The sequence below is a fragment of the Pogona vitticeps genome, chromosome 1, assembly GCF_051106095.1.
Source record: "Pogona vitticeps strain Pit_001003342236 chromosome 1, PviZW2.1, whole genome shotgun sequence".
Lineage (NCBI taxonomy): Eukaryota > Metazoa > Chordata > Lepidosauria > Squamata > Agamidae > Pogona > Pogona vitticeps.
This window is the reverse complement of record NC_135783.1, coordinates 220,591,520-220,615,762: the sequence shown is the minus strand read 5'-3', so window position 1 is coordinate 220,615,762 and position 24,243 is coordinate 220,591,520. Positions and strand designations below refer to the sequence as shown.

At 37.5% G+C, this 24,243-nt stretch overlaps 1 protein-coding gene across 3 annotated transcripts in view; it reads left to right on the top strand.

Moving 5' to 3' along the window:
- Nucleotides 1-5,279: 5,279 nt before the first annotated feature.
- The window catches only part of ARHGAP15 (Rho GTPase activating protein 15), a 541,978-nt gene continuing 523,014 nt past the window's right edge, over nucleotides 5,280-24,243 (top strand). For all 3 annotated transcript variants that reach the window (XM_020784230.3, XM_020784231.3, XM_020784228.3), the window contains exons 1-2: nucleotides 5,280-5,552; nucleotides 15,679-15,858. In XM_020784230.3, coding sequence (XP_020639889.3) covers nucleotides 15,694-15,858 — 165 coding nt within the window. In that variant the 5' untranslated portion in view covers nucleotides 5,280-5,552; nucleotides 15,679-15,693. The remainder of the gene's footprint in view (nucleotides 5,553-15,678; nucleotides 15,859-24,243) is intronic.

Here is a 24,243-nt window from a genome sequence, read left to right as displayed (position 1 = left end):
CATATCCTCCTCACCCTGTGATGGATGTTCAAGGGTTTTCCCTAAATAACAATTACTAAGTCCCTGTTTGCATATTTTATTTTATTTTCATTTTATTCGCGAAGGCTTTCACGGCCGAGATCCAATGGTTGTTGTGGGTTTTTCGGGCTCTTTGGCCGTGTTCTGAAGTTTGTTCTTCCTAACGTTTCGCCAGTCTCTGTGGCCGGCATCTTCAGAGGACAGCACTCTGTGCTCTGGTGCAATTTGTTTGGGAGTTGAGTATTTATGGCTGTGAGATAGGCTTTTGTCTTTTTCTGTAGATGGGTGATTAGTGTGTCTTATTGTGGGTGTACTGTTGTGATAAGAAGGAGAGATTATCTGTCACTGTGGTTGATGGGTGTCATTAGCTGGTCTTTTGTGTGTAGTGATCCCCGGTCCTTGTGGCTGGGTAGAGTTCGCTGACCTTTTGCACGCTGTATTTTTGAGAGCTAGAAGCCAAATTTTGTTGAGTTTCAATCTTTCCTCTTTTTTTGTTGAAGTTCTGCTGGTGCTTGTGGATTTCAATGGCTTCCCTGTGCAGTCTGACGTAATGATTGCTGGTGTCATCCAGTATTTCAGTATTTTGAAATAGAATTTCATGTCCAGCTTGTTTTAGGGCATTTTTAGCTACTGCAGATTTTTCTGGTTGTTTTAGTCTGCAGTGTCTCTCATGTTCTTTGATTCTGATGTGGATGCTTCGTTTTGTAGTTCCAATATATACCTGCCCACAACTGCAAGGTATCCGGTATACTCCTGCAGTGGTGAGGGGGTCCTTTCTGTCCTTTGCTGACCGTAACATTTGTTGTATTTTTGTGGTAGGCTTGAATACTGTTTGTAGGTTGTGTTTTTTCAAATGTTTCCCCAAGTTGATCCCACAGCTACAAATACCCAGCCATCCCACACACTACACCAGAACACAGACAGAGATCTAACTCCTGTCCTCTGAAGATGCCGGCCACAGAGACTGGCAAAATGTCAGGAAGAAAAACCTCCAGAACATGGCTGAACAGTCTGAAAAACCTATAACAACCAAATTGCAGGATGTTGCTACGTGCCATCAAGTCACCTCCAAATTTATGGTGACCCTATAAATGAATGATTTCCAAATTTCCTGTCTTCAGCAGCCCTGCTCAGGTTGTGGTTTCCTTCAGGGAATTAATTCCTCTTGTATTTGGTTTTCCTCTTTTCCTGCTGCCTTTCCCAGCAATATTGTTTTTTGCAGATATTTTTGCCTTCTTGTGATGTGCTTAAAGTAGGACAGCCTCAGTTTCATCATTTCTGCTTCCAGCAATAGTTCAGGCTTGATTTTCTCTAGGACTCACTTGTTGTCTTTTTGACAGTCCAGAGTAAGGCTCTCTTCCAGTGTCATATTTCAAATAGATCAAATTGTGTTTTTCTCTTTTCTTTTCTTTTCTTTTCATGTTTGCTTTATTGTCCAGCTTTCATTCCCATACATGGTGACTGGAATACGAGAGTGTGGATGGTCTTGGTCTTGGTCTCCAGCAATTCATTCTTACACTTCATGTTCAGTCCATTGCTCATGATGGATTAGCCACTCTGCAACCTGGCAGAGAGGCTCATCATCCAACCTTCTGGCAGGACTGGCTAATCTACTGCAAGCAACAGAGTGATAGGATGGCTCCATTGAGCTCGCGACAGCAGCGGAATCATGAGTGGATCATCCGGTCCAAGGGAGCCAGACTCTCATTATCTCCACCTGTGAGGCGATATTCGTATTCAGATATGAATACAAATACCCCCATCTTTAGTGATGAAACGTTACTAGTTTTCACTGTTCAGTACTGATGCACAATAGAAAGAGTTTAGTGCTATTATTAGATGTGACACAGGTATGGCTATGATGTCAGTGATCTGTACAAAGCACTTCTATCTGTTTTACAGCACAGTATCCTCATGAATCTGAGGTTACAGTTGCTGTACCAGTGTTGTTGCTTTACAGTTTTCTCCACTAATTGGAAACAGTTGTTTTTTTCTGAGAGCAACACCATTTTCAGATGATTCCTTCCCCCCTCCCTTCCAGGTTGTAAACAGGATGACTAAGAACTCATCTCTGGGAAGGTAACTCAATGACCTTGGGGCCCAGATTATTATTTTTTCTTCCATCCCACTGGTGCTCAGAAGAGGAATCGAAAGAGAAAGGAAGATCCACTGGGTGAATGACTGGATATGAAGGTGGTGTCGATGAGACGGATTTGTTTCTTGGGACCATGGGCTATGCTTCCTGGAAGGACTGCTAGCAAGAGATGGTTTCCATCTAACAAGGACTGGGAAGAATGTGTTTGGCCACAGCATGAAGAACTTCATCAGGAGGGCTTTAAACTGAATTGGAAGGGGGAGGGAGATGCAAGTAAGGGTAGATGAAGCCTTATACACAATAAGAGGAATGGACCTAACTGATCAAAAGGGCAACAATAATAACATGAACAATAATAATCACAATAATAAACATAACAATCATCATCATAATAATAATCATAAATATATACAAAGACAAAAAGGCCACAAATCATGCACCCTCCGGTGTCTGTATATGAATGCCAAGAGTATGGGACACAAACAAGAAGAACAGAAAATTTTAATTCAGGAGGGTAAGTATGACTTGATAGGAATAACTGAAACTTGGTGGGATGACTCCCATGAATGGAATACAGCAATTGAGGGATATAAACTGATCAAAAAGAACAGAGAGAATAAAAAGGGAGGTGGAGTTGCAGTATATGTAAAAATATGCATTCCTACACAGAAATACAGGAGGAGGAGAGTGGCTGTCCCATTGAGAGCATCTGGATCAATCTAGTTGCGGCAAAAAACAAAAGGAACTTAGTAATTGGAGTTTACTACCGACTGCCCAATCAAAGAGAGGAAGTGGATGACACTTTTGAAAAACAAATTGCAGGGTTTTCAAAGAGACACAATGTAGTATTGATGGGAGATTTCAGTTATCCAGGTATATGTTGGGAGACAAATTCTGTCAGGTATTGCCCTTCCAATAAATTACTGGCTCGTGTGGCTGATAATGTTCTCCTACAAAAAAAATGGAGAAAGAAACTAGAGGATTTGCTCTCCTTGACTTGATTCTGACCAACAGAGATGACTTGATGGGGAAGTGGTAGTAAGGGGAACTCTAGGAGAGAGTGACCATGTCCTTCTAGAATTCTTGATTTCAAAGGAAATGAAATCAGAGTATAGCCACACATCTATGCTGGCTTTTTAAAAAGCCAATTTTAATAATCTCAGAATGAAAATAAGTAAAGTTCCGTGGCAGGAGATCCTACCAAGAAAAGGAGTCCAAGGAGGGTGGGAGCTTCTAAAAGAATAAATTCTAAAGGCAAAACTACAAAGAATTCTAACAAGAACAAAAGGTGGGAGGTGGCAGAAAAAGGCCAGTGTGGCTTCATAAAAAGCTCAGGGAGGACCTAAAAACCAAAAAAGAGATGTACAGGAAGTGAAAAGAATGCCAGGCCACAGAGGATGAGTATAGACAAGTGGCAAGGAAATGCAGGGATGGCATTAGGAGGGCAACAGCTGGGAATGAGCTGAGGTTAGCTAGAGACACTAAAAGCAATAAAAAAGAGCATTCTTCAAGTATGTGAGTAGCAAAAGACAAACAAAAGACATAGTGTCACAGCTCCGCAATGGAGATGAAAGAAATGATAACAGAGGACAAAGAAAAGGCAGAGGTGCTCAATTCCTATTTTACTTCAGTCTTTTCCCATAAGACAGGCTATGAACTTCCAAACAAATTGGAAGTGCAAGGGGGGGGGACAGGATTGCATCAGGAGATAGATAAACAGATAGTCAAGGAATACCTTACCACCTTGAACAAGTTAAAATCTCCTGGGCCAGATGAACTGCATCCAAGAGTACTGAAGGAACTGGCTTATGAACTCTCAGAACCACTATCCATTATTTTCTTATAATCATAGGAAACAGTGAAGTGCCAGAGGATTGGAGGAGGGCCAGTGTTACCCTTCAAAAACGTCAAAAAAAGGGGAACTTGGGAACTACAGGCCAGTCAGCCTGACATCAATCCCAGAGAAAATTCTGGAACAGTTCATAAAGTGGTCATTGTGCAAGTACCTAGAAAACAATGCAGTAATAACTAGAAGCCAACACAGATTTGTCTAGAACAAATCTTGCCAAACTAATTTGATCTCATTTTTCAATCAGGTCACCTCCATGACAGACAGAGGGAATGCTGTAGATGTATATCTTGACTTTAGCAAAGCTTTTGACAAAGTGTCCCATGATATCCTGATTAGCAAGCTAACTAGGTGTGGGTTGGATAGATCAAATGCCCAGTGGATACACAGTTGGCTACAGAATCATACTCAGAGGGTAATGATTAATGGGTCCTTCTCTAACTGGGAGGAGGTAACAGGTGGGGTACCCCAAAGCTCAGTCCTGGGCCCAGTGCTCTTTAATATTTTTATTAATGACTTGGATAAGGAAAGATGGGGAATGCATGTCAAATTTGCAGATAATACAAAATTGGACTGAATAGCTAATACACTGGAAGACAGAAACAAAATTCAAAATGACCTTGATAGGATGAAGCACTGGGCGGAAAGCAACAGAATGAAATTCAACAGGGATAAGTGCAAAGTACTGCACCTCAGGGGAAAAAACTAATTGCACGGTTACAAGATGGGGGGGGGGAATACCTGGCTCAGCAAAACTACGAGCGAGAAGGATCTTGGGATTGTCATAGATCACAAGCTAAATATGAGCCAACAGTATGATGTGGCTACAAAAATACAAAAAAGGCAAATGTTTTAGGCTGCAGTAATGGAAGTATAGTTTCCAAATCCCATGAGGTGCTAGTCCCCCTCTATTCAGCACTGGTTAGGCCTCACCTTGAGTATTGTGTGGACACCATGCTTCAAGAAAGATGCTGATAAATTGGAACAAGTTCAGAGGAGAGTGACAAGGATAATCAGGGAGTTGGAAACCAAGCTTTATGAGGAAAGGCTAAAAGAATTGGGCGTGTTTAGACTTGAGAAAAGAAGACTGAGGAGTGATATGATGGCACTTTTCAGATACTGAAACATAAGCAACTTGCTGTAGGTAGCGAATCTAAGTCAAGTGGATGAAGTCAATAGGATTCTGTATCTGCCTCCAACATGCTGAAGTAGGTTTCTTCACTACAGAAAGCAGAAGAAAGAGAAGTTGTTACAACTTAAGCTACACTAATTCCGCCTTGCATTTCCTTTTTGGTAACATTGTTTGCCAAAAAGTGTACTAAAGTTTACTTTAAATAGCATTTATGCTTGACAACTTGCTGGTAATGCTTTGCATTTGATTCTTATATGTAAAACTGCATGTAGACTGACTGTAGAGTGTGTAACGTCTTTGAACAGGAAGTGGTTTCATCGTGTTTTCCTCCTGTTGCTTCAGGGGAGAGGAGATTTTTAGCTTTCAGATACATAGCTGTTTCATTTTCTCTGTGTTCTTTAAAGTGGTAATTGGACGTTGCTGCAGTGGATAGGAAACTGAAGTGCAATAATCTGTAGGTAAGGAAATTTAATTTATTTTTGAAACCTTACAACCTGTTACTGAAGATGTACAATGAAACAATCCCATCGCAGAAGTTGAGGGAGGGTTGCATAGGCAAGATATTTTAGCATTGTTATATTAACTATAGTCCATGTGAGCAATTTATTCAAGAAGACTCCCTCATCCCCCACTGCATAATGCTTAGAAATGTAAAGTGAAAAGAAGCCTAAATATGGAAAATAGTACAATGGATACACTACTGAGAATTCCAGATTTTCAAGTCTTTAGCCATTCTTTACTATAAAATGTTAGCCATCTCTGGCATGTGACTTCCTCTTCCTACCCGGTCAACACATTGCTTTATTGGACAACCATTCAGAGGATGGCGAGACTAGAGCCAGTGAAATAGCAAAGAAATTAAAATAAAATGAAATGCATTACGCTATGGTGAGAAAAGTACATTCACAAATTTTGGTAGACTGTCCTACTGCTGTATAGCAGCAATAGTAATAAACAGTGGGAATGCTAGTAAAAATACTATCCTGTGGACATATAATTAAGAATGACAAATGTCCTTCACTACAGTAGTACATTTGCATTAAAAATCAGTTGTGGAGCAATACTGGAAGTGTAAGAGATTTCTTGAACTGCTAGTGCAAAGTGTGCCCTACAGAGGCAGAAGAAGTACACACAAGCTCTACATTGCTGATAGACAGGCAGGGAGGAAACGGCTGCCTTTTGCATCGTTAACTGGAACCCCAGAGTTGCAAATTATTGAGCAATGGATAATTGTTGTTTTTCCTGAAAAGTTACTATCTCTGAAAGTTCTCCTTTTGAGATGCTTTTGTTTTTTCTCTACCTTCCCATACCATATCCGCAGCACCTAGGAGACTATTTTCCTGTTTTCATTACCTACATACGTTCACATGTCTTATCGAGAAAGAATTTAGTAACATCATCACTTCTATGGAATGAAGCCTTAGATGGATATTTACTTCTCTACTGGGCATCCCCATTGGTTGCACAGTGAAAGGTCATTTATAAAGTTGCATTTTAAGCATACAGAACGAGTCTCACAATTCATATTGATGTCTTTCAAAGGTGGGTGACTCTCACCGTAGCATAACTAGTCAGACTTTGCCCCTCTCATTGTTTTCACAGGTCTCTAGCAGATGTCTTTTACATCATCTCCTGCCTGATCCTTTGTTAAAAATAAAAGAGGAAGTATGTTTGTTGTGTTGTCTTTGCACAGTCACAGACTTTCCACCATGCATGCAATACAGGCTGTGATGCAGGAAAGACCTTAGGTTTGGACGGAAACAACATTATTCACATGATTTTGCAATTTGAGTTTGTAAGTGAGTCTTATTTTGATGGATGAACTTGTATGTGCTATCTAGCATATGAGAGAACAGATAATGGCAGGGAAGGAGTATGCATTCAAAATAGATAGGAAGATAAGGCCAATTTCTAATCCATAGGTATATGAATAAAGCTTCTGGAAATACATGCAAATTTCCTATCAGAATAACAGTAGAAACCACTGTTTTTTTTTTCTGCAAAAAGAATCTCAGCAGCTGAGATACCCAGAATTAGTCACAGATCTTCTTTTAAATGGCCAGTGCCGCTCTTTTGCTTGTTTCATGTACTAACACGTTTTTTCCAGAGCTGAAAGTTTGCCAATCAATGGGGTTCATTTTTCAAAAAAAAAAGAAAGAAAGAAAAAGAAAACTATATGTATGCTGACAGCTGTGTGACTTGTCTCATCCTGATTCAAGTGTACAATGAACAAAGAAAAAATTATAGCAAGAAGTATCCTGTAATGTCTGGTGGAATGTCCAGTGGAGAGAAGCCTCAGAGAGGGCTGGGAGGTGCATATATTCTAAAGGCTGCACTTTGTCCACTTTTGAGTGTACACTAAGTCAGTGACTAGCTTTGTCTGAGGACACCATTTAGCTAGTTTTATTTGCCACCTCTCATGGCTACTTCTGCTCCTGCTGGGTTGCCACATACATACACTCACCTGGCTCTGGTAATAAATGAAGAGCAATATAGTCCTTATGTTTGGAGAATTCATTGGCTCTCAGGAGGCAAAGAGGGAAAAGACTTTTCCCTCAGGGGCCAGTGAGTTGCTACCAGTCGGGCAGAATTGGATTATATAAACAAGTACTCTAACTCCAAATAAGTTAGTTTCATTTTTTAAATAAGAAATGGAATCATTCTTGGACTATGCAAATAGGAATAATTCTTAGCGGCTGGATCTAGTGGCTTCGATGAAAACTATGATAGTCTTCTCAGGATGAGGAAAGTCATCTGCCCCAGGCAGAAGGTCAACAATGGAATATTGTTAAAGATTAACAAATTGTTAATGACTGCAATTATATATATATTTAAGTCATGAGATGGGGTCTGCCTCACATCTCAAAACATCCTCTGCTGTCTTTGGTTTGTGGTCAAGTCTAGCAACCCCTCCAGTATGTTTCACTGCAGATACTGGAAGGCTGTGGGGGATTGGGTAGGGTCCTTCCCACCATTTTATGGCAAAATTCTGCTCCTGAAGAAAGCAAAATAAATAAATGAATAAATAATTCAAATATAATTTTAACCGGGGGGGGGGCATTAAGGAGGCCAGGAGCATAAATACAGATAGTCTGTAGGCATCACTTTGCCCTCTTCTATGGTAGGTATGCAATGTAACCTTAGGCATGGTTAGGATCAGCATCCTACAGATGGATTTAAAATGTCTCTGTGTGTAGAATACATAGAGATGTGCTGCACTCAGCAAAGGCCATTGTTACGAAGGTCTTTTTTTCTATACAGTGGTACCTCGACTTACAAACATTCCAACTTACAATCATTTTGAGTTACGACCAGCTCTGGCTGCAAAATTTTGCTTCTACTTGCAACCGGAGCTTCGAGTTACGACCAGAAAAAAGGTGGGGAAAAGGTGGGAAATGTAAATTACTAACCATTGCTTGCCAAAGAGGCTGCTTCTTTGTAGCTCTTTCGCCCCAATGGTTAGATAGTGTGCGTTTGCAGAGAGGCTTCGGACTGCCTGGTGCTTTTTTCTGCTTCTGAGTGAGTACATACAGGGTTTTGCAGGGTGGGTTTGGGCTGGGGGGGCGTTATGTTTCTGTGTTGTGATTTTTTTGTGTGTTTTGGTATGTGTTTTTTTTTTAGCCCCAGCATGTTCCAATGGGGCTTGCTCTGTTTGTTTGTTTTGTGTGTGAGTGTTTCAACCCCAGCGTGTTCCGATGCAGCTTGATGTGTTGTTGTTGTTTTTGGTGATTATTTTCAGCCGCAGCACATTCCAATGAGGCTTGCTATTTTGTTTTGTTTTTCGGTGATTTCTTTTTCAGCCCCAGCGCGTTCTGATGGGGCTTGCATTTGTTTTTGTTTGTTTGGTTTTGGTGTTTATTTTTTCAGCCCCGAAACGTTCCGATGGGGCTTGCAGTGTTTTTGTTTTTTGTTTTTCATAGTTTTTTGTTTTGGTCTGGAACTGATTCATTGTGTTCCAATGCATTCCTATGAGAAATGGTACTTCGACTTAGGACCATTTCAAGTTATGATCATCTTCTGGAACAGATTAAGTTTGTAAGTCGAGACACCACTGTACATATTTCACAGAGCTAGCAATTAGTTATGAGAAGGTTGCCTCTAATTAGTTACATTTGGGGCAATGTGTTATATAACAAGTAGTTTCCATGTTGCAGTTCCAAGGAAATAAGTACTTCCTGTTACCTTTCAGTTGGAAAAATATAACATTAGAGGTATGCTTGAGAGGAATTTTTCAGGTTTTATGACATTTTTATATCAAGACTAGGTTTTGTCCTCTGTACTTTTACAAGTATTTGCAAGGTGCAACATCAAAATTGTCACTAGAATGAACAAGAGAACATTTTCAACCTTTTTTTCTGGTTACATTAATAATTAAGTGCTCATTGGCAACAAGGATAGCAGGAACCTGGTTGCCAAGAAGCAATGAGTAAAGCATTCCTTTTTTAAAAAAATAAAATAAAATTCATATTTGGATATTTCCTCTATCTTGATGAAGGACTTTTTGCTAGTAATTAAAAATAAAAATAGCAGCTCTTCTCTGAATAAATAGGGCAGTGGGAAGATTAAGAGCCAGTATGATATGCTTGTACAGATATCATGAGATGTGACATAATGTTTGGTACCCTTTTAAAGTGAAAACCTTCAAAGATTTAGTCACAGCAGTGGATGCACCATTAGAAGAGGACGGACAAGATGCAGTGTGGTTCATACCAGATTACTACTGGGGACATATATCACATGGAAAACAGCTGGTGCAAACAGAGGCTTGCTGGCAATTATTTGGAAAATGTTGCTTAGCATTTTATCCGGAAGATGGCATTATTTGCATCAAAGTGTTCCTTCTTCCTGCAGCTCTTAGGCTTTTCTTGTAGATTTCCCACCTAAGCATAAATTGGGCCTGACAACTCTATAGTTATAAGATCTGACAGATTTAATAATAGCCCAAGGTCCCAGATAAGAAAAATACCGTGTCCACCATATAAGTAAAATGGCTGAAGCTACAAAATGCTTCATGTTTCTGAGAGTAAGTAGGTTTAATACTTATCCAATGCTAAATAAAGTCTGAGAATGTAGTTAATATTTGTGTTATGGAAACTTGTCTTGATTTTATTCATGTAGTTCACTTAGCACAGAGCAAAATATAAGCAATGTATTTTATTTGAGGGAGAAAGGGACTGCATATATTTATTTTTGAGCTGGTAAAGCTTACTTACATTCACACACACACACACACACACACACACACACAGAATAAGGAGCAACGAAAACAAAGATGGGCAGATAGCTTATCACAATGGCTTAAATCCAGTAGGCCAGTGACTCCTGACCTTGGTTCCCCAGACATTCTTGGACTACAACTCCCAGAAATCCTGGCCAGCACAGCTAGTAGTGAAGGCTTTGGGGAATTTTAGCCCAAGACTATCTGGGGACCTAAGTTTGGGAACTACTACAATAGGCAGCTGGAGCCAGAGCAGAACAAGTGAATAAGCTGCTGAATTCAGCACCAAAGTGATGTGAATCCCATAGGGCTCCTCTAACTGGGGATAGCAGCTGGTCTAGGCTAGTTGTTTTGATAGCAATGCAGTCAGATGCATTCTCAGCTGCTCCTGTAGCTGTTTGTCTTTTTTCTATCATGAGAATATCACCATTTCTCTGATGACTATAAACTAGTGATTATTTTTGACCTCTTTTCTTTAATTATAACATAAAGTCTATTGTTGATACATCCTCATCCGTATGATGATGATGATGATGATGATGATGATGATGATGATGATGATAATAATAATAATAATAATAATAATAATAATAATAATAATAATAATAATAATAATAATAATAATAATAATAATAATAATAATAATAATAATAAAGCCATCAAGTCAATTCTGACTTATGCAGATCCTTTTCATGGTTTCCAGGTAAAGAATACTCAGAAGTGGTTCAGTATTCCCTTCTTCTGGAAGTGGCCTGGGACTGTGCACCTTACCCCAGGCCACACAGGCTGACTCTACTTGCAGGAAGCACAGTGGAGAATTGAACTCTCAATCTCTGGCTCCATGGCCAGATACCTAAGCTACTGAGCTATCCAGCTCAGTTACAGTATCCAGCTTAGATATAGCATTTAATGAACTGAATAAACACGCATGAGCAGAATAATTGTGGTATCTGCTTATTTAACTAGTTGTTGGCTACTAATATTTACTATTAAATTAGGACCTTCGATATTGAAAAGAAAATGTTTTTGTAGTATATCCAGAATGAGTTTGTTTTTAAAGAAATCTTGTATTTCATTGTTTTAACTGTTTTACTACTACTACTACTACTACTACTACTACTACTACTACTGGTGGATAATATACTAAGGTATAGTGTTACTATGAATATGTTATATTCACATTGGCATTAAACTTTATTAATGGAATATTAAGCGATGACGGGACCCTGGGAAAGAAAGGAGTTGTTTCTAAGCTTTAAAAAACTAAAGCAAATATGGCATTATTGCAAAACACACACACACACACACACACACTTGTGGAAGACAATAAAGGTAGTCTGCATAAAGATTGGTTAGGGAAAGTACATAATACTAGTCTTCCTAAGAATTCTAAGCACATAGTTATCCTCTTATATAAGAATGCCTTTCTTGGAGTATTAGCTGATTCAGAGGGCCAATTTATTTGCCTTCTGGTGAAAATTTAAAATATGACAATAGCAACTTTGAATATTTATGGCTCAATTTTGGACTCTCTTCTAATATTTCATTCAAGGAGATTTTGATGAAATTATCGATCCAGTCCTAAACAGAAGTACACTTCCTCATAGAACTCAATCCTTAGTGTGGTCAGCACTAAAAGGATAGATATCTGATCTAAGCTTGATTCATGTTTGGCATGTACTACATCCTATAGAACAAGACCATACATTGCTCTCATTGGTGCAATAAAACTGCTCTTTGTTAGACTATGGTTTGGTATCATCTCCTTTACTTTAATATGTTATAATATTCTTCACATGAAAAGCAAAACAGAATTGAGCAGGAAGAAAATTTGAAAAAGACTGCAAAGTCTCTTCCAAGTAAATTTACAACACCCCATCCCCCTGATCTTTATCAAAAGTTAGGGAAAGGTAAGGGAGGTCACTCAATTACGTAGATTCGATCTTATGACTGCTGGTCTTCAAATCCTTGCAGCACAGAGGTTTCTGCAGTATAACCCGCAGCGCCACCATGTCCCTTATCAAAAGCTACGACAAGCTAAAATTGAATTAAATAATTTACACTCTGCTAAAGCTGAATTTGCACGGATGTGTATGGAGAGTTTGGGAAGTGGTGAGAAAGCAGGTAAAATATTGAAAGCAGCAACAAAAATTTGGAATTATATTCCTTTAATAAAAGAGGATCAAAATACTTCATTTACAACTCCAAGAGAAATAAATTTACAATTTCAAAAATACCCCTCTAAATTATACAAGAAAAACAGTGACACTATAAGGTGTAAATATGAATATTTCTTTTTGCAATTGATTTCTTGATGGCTAAATATCCATGAAAAGGAGAGCCTTTCAAGACCATTAGAGATAGAAGAAATTAAAAGGACCTCTGAAATGAAAGATTGAAAAACATTGAGGCCATACGGCTTCCCCATAGAATGATATAAGACATATGTGGATTTTCTGATTCCTAAGGTTTTTCATGTCTATGAAAAGGTCTTTGAATCAGGTGTCTTGCCAACTTCACTGTACAATGCATATATTTCTCTTATACTGAAATCTAGTAAAGATCATACTAACTGTGTGAATTATAAACCAATTCCCTCAATGTAGATGCCAAAAAAATATCTGCAGTTTTGGGTAACAAAGTCTGGACTTTGATATCAAAAATAGTAAATCCAGATCAAATAGGTTTTAAAGATCAGGGGCAAACCATTTACAAGTGGTAATTAATTTCATAGCCCTAAATAGTAATAGGGCCTGCTATGCTCTTGTCCAAGGAGTCACAAAGAGTTGGACATGACTTAACGACTAAACAACAATAACAAAATAGTAATAGATTGGATCCAGATGCACTTATTTGAATGCTGAAAAAGCATTTGATAAAATACATTGGCAATTTATGTTTGCTACTTTAGAAAAAAATGGATTTCCAGAAGAATGTATACAATGGATTTAAATTTTATACCTATGTCCTAAATCACAAGTAGTGGATTTCTTTCTATACCTTTCATTTAGGGAGAGGTATAAGACACTGCTGTCCCTTGTCTCCATTGCTATTTGATTTATGTTTGGAACTATTCTGTGCTTTAGACAGAATAGGATGATCCGTGGCTTTGTTAATGACCAAGCAGAATTTAAATTAGCTTCATATGCAGATAATTTATTACTATTCATTAGCAGACCAGAAATATCTATACCAGAATTAATAAAAATAATCAATAATTTGGTAGAATCCCAGGACACACAAATAATTGGTCAAAAACTGAGCTAATGACTGTGTGTAATTATAAAACATTTGCATTGTATAGTAAATAGTGGTTTTGTTGGTATCTAAATATATTAACATATTTAGGTATTTTGATCTCAAAAGATATCTCTCAAATAATTAAACTGAATTTAAATATGTTGACTAGAGAGATCGTTAATGATTTAGAAAGGCGGGTACTACTTAAAGTTAGTATTTGGGATAACCCTAATAAACTTATGATGACTATATGGCCATCAATATAAATATACATGCTTCATGATATTTCATTGTTCATTCCTCAAGTATATTTTAAGATCAACAGAATATTTCAGAAGTTTATTTGGAGTAACGCTTCACCTCACCTCTCACTTAAGTAAATGCTGTTGCCAATATCAGAAGGTGGTTTTAATTTTCCAGATATTAGTTTGTAATCTTTATGGATGGTTTGTTTGGGGTTTATCTCTGTGTAAGAATTATTTTAGCTTCAGGTTGTTGTCTGTCAGTGGACAGATGTGTTACCAGAAAAGGGAAGGAGATGAAGAGGGCCAAGCAGTTGCTATTAAAACTATACTGGGCAGGGGAAAATATGGAAGTGAACAATAACATCAGTGCTATGGGAAAGAGAAATGCGGGTGGTTTTGGATTGCTCCCAAACTATCCTGCATTTCAAATAGGGATAGACACTTTGGAACCAGATAGTCTTCACAGCAGGTCCCAAGTTAGTGAAGAGGAAATCAACAGATGCTTAAGACCTGACCTGATCTTGGCTGAGCATGCAGGTTTGGCTTTTGTTATAGAGACCTAACTGGATGAAGCTGCTGGGTTAATCTAGTTCCTTTATCTCCTAAAGTTTAGGAGAAAGGCAGCATATAAATACTTTACGTAAATAAAATAATTTATAAAATAAATAAAATAAATTACAATAATTTTAATAATAAAATAATAAAATAATTAGTAATCTCTTTCAGGTCTACCCACCAGGATTCTCTGTTGTAGCAGCAGGCAAGGCCCATCAGGGAGATACAGTGACTGTCATGATAGAAGGAATAGATACCCTTTCCTAGAGTCTGTTGGTTGTGACTATATACCCCTGAAAATGTATGCCCTGGACAGAATGGAAATTCTCTTGGTATACCATCCACCCTGCTGCTCAACAGTTTCTCTTCCTGAATTTGCTGAGTTTGGTCTTGGTGGCGATGCCGGAGTCTCTTTGGCTTTTAGTGGTGGGGGACTTTAATATCCATGCCAAGGCCACAGACTCAGGAATGGCTTCAGAATTCATGTCCTGCTTTAGAACTATGGGAAATATATTGGAAAACTATAATCTCTCATGCATCCTGACAACTGGATTTTGCTATATTAATATTTTAGGAGGATTGGGAAGGGGGGGGGAAAGGAAGGAGTTAGTTCATTCCCATTTTTGTTATTATAGGGAGGAATCTAAGAAAAGGCTGAGCTCACCTCATTTTTAAGTCAGGGATTGAGTTTGGTCAAGGTTCATATTCTGAGCACAGAAATTACAAACTATGGTAAAATTTCTATTAGTGATTTTTGTGACCAAAGCTGGTACTATGTCTCCAACTGAAACAGACCTCAAATTTTCTGACCTCTACAGTTTCCGACATATGCACCTGATATTTTACTAGAGACGTAAAGAATTGTACAGTTAGATTTGAATGTGTGACATGGATCTATGAATACTTTTCTTCATAGCTCCTTCTGGCATAATCAGAAGAGACCAAACACTTTACTTTTAGGCACATGATGAGCAAATTTGAGATATCTGTCTGAAATGTATGGGAAGACCAAAGGCAAACTGTAAAATACCTGCCAGCAGCATATACTAGAAAGGTCACTGAAAGATTACATAAGAGAAGAATGGCTTGTGAGATGAGGACAATCTTGTATGTAAACTGTACTCTTTCAAGACAATTTAATGAACTAGTGATCAATAAAAAACCCTATTTATTGTTTCTAGTGACAAGATACACTGATATTTAGAGATATTCAGCTTGTTCCATGTATTTCTACTTATTTCCTAAACTAGAATAAAACATGGCAGTATATTAACTATTATATTTTTATATCAAGTGATGAAGCACAAAACATATTTTATTTTTCAGGTTTACATATCAATCATGCAGCAGTTAGCAATGTCTGATACCAGTGCTGAAAAGCCTCATCCTTCCCATCACAGCACAGGTGCTGTTCAAATGAGGATCAGAAGTGTTAACAGCCCCCATGACAGACACAGCCAAAGCAAATCCATGATCCTGCCTGAGAATCTGAAAGTCATTGAACCTGTAAGTACTGTTGTGTATGGATTTTCTTTCTCTCACTTTCTTCCCCCCATTATTACTATGCTCAAAATATTCTAAAATTTACTATATTATCTCCAAGTAACTGCAAGCTACTCTTCGCTAAGCCTGTAACTCTATAATTGAAGTGTATTTTACACTGAATTAAGGATGTGAAAGAATCTCACTGCTGCAGAGGTTGCTTCTTCAATCTGATGGGAGTGCAGTGGAAGTAATCATTAACAGTCTTGGGAGATCTTGGTTCAAATGTGAAGCTAAAATAAATTTTTTAATTTCCATTTTTTTTTTTTTTTGGTAAATTGAATACATAATTTTCACGGATTCCTGATCACTGAAAGCAGCAATAGGCTAATCTTTTGGGAGCTATTTTTTTCTATAGAATAACTCCAAGACTCAGTTTATATAAATTATATCCAGTGCCATCTAGCTCACCCAGCCAACAAGAGCTGTTGCATTTTCCAACACAGACCATTTTACTAAATGTACAAAAGCAGCTCATGAAGAGAATAACATTTCGGCAAGAAAGAAACATTTTCCCATTTTCCTTAGGAACCACCTGAGGAGAAGTTCAACAAGAACCTATATTTCTACATTGAACTCAATTAGACTTACTTCTGATGCAGAGCTTGGGAAGTTACTTTCAATGATTGTTGTGAAGCCATCCATAACTGAAAAAGTGGTAGGCTAATGCTTTGCATCCCAGAATATCATCCTATGCCTACTTGGTTATGGAGAGCTTCAGCATGTAATTAAATTCATCTGTGAAGGGCCTCATGCAGTAGAGTGACTAACCAGATAAGCCTGGTAAACTCTTATGTACAGATCAAACAGGTAACTCTGTTCATTGTTTGACTCTTTCTGATTCCTCACTGTTACCATAAAAGGTCCAAGGTACTGTACTTTGATTTATTGCTATTAGCAGGAATATCCTAATCCATTATAAAAACCATCAAAGACACAGATGGTCAATTCCAGAGGAGGGTCTGGAAGATAGTCCTGCTTCCAACCAGGAAACCTGTACTTCTGCCTGTACCAGCAGAAGTGTAAAAAGCAACTGTACTGGTATGAGACTCTTCACCCCCCTTTAAACAAAGTGTGTGAAGTAGCATAGATTTTTTTCTGAAAGAGACCCATACTTCCTGGTGTCCCCCAGAAGAGAAATCATCTTTTTTGACTACTTCTATACCTTGCTTTTAAGAGAAAACTGAGTGTCTTTATTTATTTATTTATTTATTTATTTATTTATTTATTTATTTATTTATTTATTTATTTATTTATTTATTTATTTATTTATTTAATATCGCGCCTATCTGGTTGGTTAAGTAGCTGCACCATCAAATTCAACAATGGTAGAAGATTTGGGAGTTGCAAAAAAAGGATGTGCTGCCACTCTGTTCTGTCACATCTCTCCATATTAGACACAGCTTCATATGTCTCTAGTGCATGTTGAAGTCCTCATTATCACATTCTTGGTCAACACAATTTAAAAAGAATGTTAGGGCTTTTAAGATAATGAAGCAGTCAAGCTTGTAACATAATTAATAATAATTCTGTGCTGTCAAGTGAATTCTGACTTACAGTGATCCTTTACGGAATTTGCTAGACAGAAGTAGTTTGCCATTCCCTTATTCTGGAGTGCCCTGGGGCTGTGCAGTTTGCCCAAGACCAAACAGGTTTGCTGTATTATACACAGATACAGCAGGACTCTCATATTTGCTGGGGATTGGTTCCAACCCTCCCCCATGGATACTGAAAACCATGGATAATAGTGAACTCTCTCTCTCTCTCAAGAGAGAGAGAGAGAGAGAGAGAGAGAGAAGGAAAAAAAACAGAATTTTAAACATGCATTACCAAACCTGGCCACTAGAGGGAATGGGAGACCATTCTAACTAACAAGTATTCATAGCATGGTCTCTGGCTCCTCAAGTGGCTCCCTCTGGTAATGTATGTCAAAGTATTTTTTTCTTTTTTTTTCTTTTAATATTTTCATACTGTGGATAAGTGAATCAGCGGCTACTGATCCCGTGGATAAGGGAGTCCTGCTCTAATTGTTTTAATGTATACATAACGTATAATTTTAGGAGCTGGATAATCATATTCGAAGACAAGCCTCCACATAAAATGTTAGAATGTAGAAAGTAGTCACTGCTTTTAGAAGTGTAAAGATATTCTCCCCTCTCTGGCGATTTCCATTTTCATCATGCCTCTTTGATTTACAGAATAAAGTAGTGTCAGTGCAGACATACAACAAGCAATGCTGAGCTCTTACTCCAGAATTAAATAGTCGGTGTTTTACAGACATAGAATCTTGTTTCTTTGCCTAAATAGCCTAGAATTATACCGGAATAGGTAGTAGAATCGTTTATTTTTCTTTTCCATTCTGAAAAGATTTATACACTAACATTTTAGAGGTGAACCTTGTTGCCAGTCATGTCCCTTCTCCTTTATTCATCCTGTGCTATTAAACCAACTGATTGGTATGAGCCTCCCTTGGTTCATTTTCCTCCATAATGGCTTCAGCTTGCAGCTGAGACTGTATGCTGTTGCAAAATTATTTATGCAGCGTTAGTCACTTGTTTTGGGCTCCAGCTCAGTTTTTCAGCTCAAAGCAAACAAGTCAAATGCCCAAAACTATAAGAAGGTCCCCCTTCCACCACACATATACTTCCTGCTTATCTTTTCAGACCCATGTGATCTCTTGTCTGCTCTACTGATGTGATGAAATTTGAAAATAGTCATCACTTTAACAGAGATAAGCAATGGAGTCAGTTCAGTGCCCATTTGAGTTGTATTGTTGCTGTCATGTCTCCCTGTGATTTTTACCCTGGTGTTCAAATGTGAAATTAACCACAGTCATTTCATCAGCATAGCTCAGCAAATACGTGATTTTAATTATTCTTCTCTCATTTGTCTGAAGTGAATGTTTGGTTCAGAGAATCTGGCATTACATTTCGGGAGTATGAAAAAACTCTCCTCAGATATCAGCATGATAACCGCTGAAACATTCATTTCTTTATTGTTTACTTTCCAAATGAAAAGGATTACTTGCCTCTGATACATTTGCACACAATACTATAAAATACTGCCCGCCTCATCAGTGAGATGTTCTTTGCCTGGGAAGTAAAAGGGGTGTTTACAGTAATTCATTTGGAAATAGTATAATGTATTATCAGCAAGAACTGTACCTTTGAAAAAGTTTAAAAGTTAAGTATATTTAATGATGCCTAACATATTTTATTGGCTGTGTTTAACAAAAGGCACTAGGCTGCAGTTGTTTTTGACAAGCATGAAAACATCACAGCATGAGACTGCAAAAGGAATTATGTAGAGAAATTACAAGTGATCCATCTCTCAATGAATTATCCACCTCAATAGCCTGCAGAACTCAGCTACCAATTAACACCTACTTTATTACATGTTGGGATGTACTTAATAACTTTCATGTGTTTATGCACTATTACCTTGACTGATGCCTCTTGTACAATTAGGCATAATTGGCATATCAATATGCAAAAGTTAAAAGGATTAACCCTCTTAAAACTAATGAGCATTTCTGTATCCAGCTGGTAAATGAGACAAAATTAGCATTTTTCACTTTTGGGCAGGATTTTATCATGCAGTTTCTCATTGTTGGTATTACCTTGTTACATAACTTTCTGTTTTGTTGGGGAGGAGGGAGCAGAATAAGTGAGGATGATAAAAAGAAAAGGATTCTAGAAAGTTGCACAAGGCACAAACATTTGCTGCTGGGTTTTCCATAAGCATAGCAGTTGCAATTTATGTCCTTTTGTAGGGAGCTGAAAAAGTTGTGTTTTCTTAGCAGCTAATTATAGAGATGCAGGGTATGTCATTTCACCATGCAGACTTGGCTCTGATATAACAGATTGAAGGCTTGCCATGTGCCTAATTTCCTGGTTCTTTCTAGTATTTTCATCTCCCTTTTTTTTTCAATGTAGAGTTTTCCGACTAGATACTGACAGAATGCATAGTATTTTGGCATATTTACCACAGGAAGCTTGTTCGATGACTGGTAAAAGGCAACTGGGAAGGACCAAAGTCTTAGGCAAAATCCAAACATTTCAAAATACATCCAGAGAAACCAGGGGGATTCAGAATTGGAAAGATTTACCCATAAGTCGGTGTTGCTTAAATGTCAACATATGACCGTCCAGGAGGCATGATTCATAATGAAATTTATGAAAGCAATAGAAAATAATTTTTTTTAAAAAAAGAAATATTTTTCTGCTCCATATTTTGGGAAATTAATTATATTCCTTTTATTTGCAAGCGCCACACATTTATGAATTTTTATCACTACAAATTGCTTTTTTTCTCTCTGACAAAATATGAAAATCTTGCATCAAGAGTTAGGAAAAAAGCCACATATAAAGAGGAAAAGAAATATGTATTTGCTATAGCCAGTTCCACAGTAAAATACATTACCCTTCCTGCTATATTTATTTGTGATTATAGTTCTACTAACTTAAAGAGGTATTCCTAACGAGCATTGTAAAGTTCAGGTGCTGTACATCTGCACACGTGTTTCTAGTTAAAGTTATAATTATTTTAACTTCTCATTGTCTGTTCATGCAAGAGCAATGTCTGCCTCAGGAAACAGTAGCTATAATCCTATTGCTTAGCTTAATAAATTGTACTAGCCTAGAGTAGGCCCACTGAATTGGTGGAAATTTGGTGAGTCAGGTCTTCCATAAGTTCTATTGCTTCAAATGGGCCTATTCTAACTGTGACTCACTATGTTAATTAAATCACAACTAGAGTAAGCCCATTGCATTGGTTGGACTTAAAAAGGAGTTGACTCACCAAACCCCATTCATTCAGTGAGTCCATTCTAGTGCAACTTACTACAGTAAGCAACAAGATTTTAGCTAGTATTTGTTTATACATAAAATTCTTCATATTCTTATTATCTATAACAAGAACATTGATGTAGTTCTCCAGTCAGAGAAACTCAACATTGCCTTCTGATTAGAACCCACAGATCTTTAATTCAGCACTGTGCTCACTGGGTCTTCCATCCTCAGTTAAGTCATTGGTTGTATAAATTCAAGTATTTTGATCAATAAGGTGTTCATGAGTGATCATTTGTCAGGTTGTGTTTTTTTCCCCTAGATGTGATTTTTAAAAAAAATATGAAAATCTTTATGAACCACAGGTGCCATCTTAAAAGAGACTATTGGGAGAGAGTACCGTTTATATACTTTCTCAAAACATATAAATTATTTTTTCCAAAGCATTTGACTCTTAGAAAACATCATGCAGATTTAGTTGATTAACCATATCGCTTTTATTTATCAATAAATGAAGCAATCAAAACATTTTTCATTTGGTTAACACCAATTTCAATATTCATATTTGGCACCCTACTGGCCTTGAACATTTGATCCTGGGCAAGTTCTTTGTGAAGTGTCAAGGAATTTGTCTAATCCTTTAAAAGCTGTTGCCAACAATAAATAAATAAATAAATAAATAAATAAATAAATAAATAAATAAATAAATAAATAAATAAATAAATAAATAAGCAAGCAAGCAAGCAAGCAAGCAAGCAAGCAAGCAAGCAAGCAAGCAAGGATAGAGTTCATAACCATACCAGTATAATTTTCCTAATGCAGGCCAACTGCTTCAGTCTCTTGAGTGATAGAAAAGATGAAAGGAACACAGTGTTTGCTGAAGATATCTGATGTTTGCCATGTATAGAACTTGTACTATCACCTGGCAACTTGGAGCAGGTAGATGCTACATCTTTCTGTAGCCTTCCCTTGTTTACCATGCCAAATGCCATGCTGCTAAGCTTCATCTGAGTTAGTTGAAATGATATTAATGTCTCATCTCAGTAGCAGAAACCTTAAGGCTGGGTGTCGGTACTATTAAGCATAGTTCTTCCTGTGTTTCCTGTTAATATGTGATCCCTCAATGTCTATGAATATTCACCATTTTCATCTCTTAAACCTCAGAGAGGTGCATTTTGTCTCATTTGATGCAAATTCAAAGCCTGAAACATCTTCTTTCATTGGTGCATAGATTAAGAATTAGAGTCTGTTTAGTCATACCAAAATGTTAATGGATTAGGGTTCTTTGTGCAAAGATGAAACAGACTTGATTGACTTATTTATCTCTCTAATACACTATCAAAGAGACAGGAGGCAATTTCCCTTTGTTTCTTGCCTCTTCTATCCCTGAAACCTCAGATAGTTGCAAAAGTTATGACTAGCTAAGTAAAATAGCTGAAGTTGCGGGCTCCTCTGTTGAGGGGAATATTTTGAGCCATGTCAGAAGAGGCAAGGTTGTTGTTTGGGCTTATTTCACTTCAAGCTTTTAGTCAAGTTTGAGGCTTTGTTTGTGGAGATTGTCCTGAAGTAGATCCTGATATTTAATTAAAATGACATTAAATCACATTGAATTGATAAGACTTGGCATCTCAAAGAAAGGTAATTGCCCATATTGGTTTTGTACAAAAATAGAGCTGCTTGGAAAATGTGCAGCCAAACAGACTGTCAACTCCATTTATAGATCAATATGTGAAAACCATTGATCAGGCAAGGCATGTGTAACAGTAACACTTTGCATTTATTTCTTGTTTTTATACTGCATTTAAGGCTTACAGGGTTATTGGCTTCCAATTTTTTTAAATTTTCATGTAAATATATGGTCTGGTTAGTGTTAATTAAATGAGTCTGCAGACCTTTCAAATAATGTTTCCACTTCCATGATTCTGCCCCCCAATAGCTGCAGGTAGTTTTAGTAGAAATGGATTATTTTCTCCTTGGAAATAAAATCCAAACTGAACTTTAAAACAGCTTATTTAGTAGAAGGGTTTTTAAAGCAAATTATCTGCTTTGCTTTTTATTTTGTTCATTTCTGGGAGAAAAATATGGACAGTGACAAAAAACAAACAAGCAAAAACCAATTTCATGAGCAAGGATGAGCAAGATACTCATAAAACTCAGTTTCCTAACAAAAACATGCTACTTCAGATTACCTCAAATTACTTCAATTCTGTCAGTTTCTGTATGTTATGCTACCTGCCACCCCATCCACTCTCAGTTTCCACCTTATTGTCTCTCTTGCTCTCTCTGCTCTCTCTCTTTCTCTCTTTAAATGACAGCTGATTCCCCCACTTTGGATCTAACTCATGAGCATAGTGCATGCATGACAAGCACTGTGTACTGATTGCACTACCACTGTGACTTTTTGTAACATATGCCATAAAAGAAAATGATAGTATCCAAGGTAAAACATTCTGGCCTACATGTCAAAGGGAAAATATAAATGATGTTTTATCATAAGTCTAAGACTAGCATCTTAGACTTGTGATAAAGTCTAAGAGGCAGTGGAAGACAGGAGGGCCCAGCGTGCTCTGGGCCATGGGATCACGAAGAGTTGGACACGACTTAACGACTAAACAACAACAACAAGACTAGTGTCACACTTTTAAGTTCTGTGGGGTTATTTTTGTATTATTGATGAATCTTACAAACACTGTTTCTCAAAATGAGTTTGTTCTTATTTGTATTCATATAACAGATGACATGAACAATTACAGCAACAATAAAATGGTACAATTTGTGGACCCAGGCCCTTAGCAACTGTATCAATACAGAAGTTGCTTGAATTCGAGTGTCCCTTGGATTTTAAAGTCAGGCAAAAATCCAATATATCTTCCTCAACTGGGTTGGGTATCCATAACAAAGGAGAATCTTCAAAACCCTAAGATAAAACATTAATATTGTAGTATGCAATTCCTGAAATCACTATGTAGCTTCACCCTCCAACACAACCATGTAACAATTGTATCTAAACCGAGTTCGCAAGTGCCTCAGTAGTCCAACTGGCAAGAGCAGCTCTGGCCTCTTCCGCTCTCCCACTCTTTCTGAGATTCAATTCACTTTCACTGAAAACTGTTTGTTCTCTAGCAATCCTTACTCTAAACAAATTGACTTTCTTACTATATAGACTACCACGTGTCCTGTGATAACTTGCTGGAATGAGTGTTATGCTGGACATTCTGCTACAATATAAAATTATTTTACCATAGATTTATTCACATCTGATCACAGACACAGAGAGTGAGAGTCTAAGACTATATGGCAGGTTGCTACATAATACCAGTTTGCTAGGTGAATGTACATGCAGCTTTAAAATTGGGATGAGAAGAGCTGAGTGACCATGCCATCGAGAGCAATTCTAGGAGTTGTAGTCCAGGCAAATAAGCTTCTTAAGTTCACGGGAAAAATGTGATTTGTTTTGGCCAGTTTCTGCCCACTTGTATAAAACAAATTAAGGCCAGCATTTTACTATAAATGTCTGACAATATGAGGGCCAGTTCACACATGCTGTTGTTTCGGCATGCAG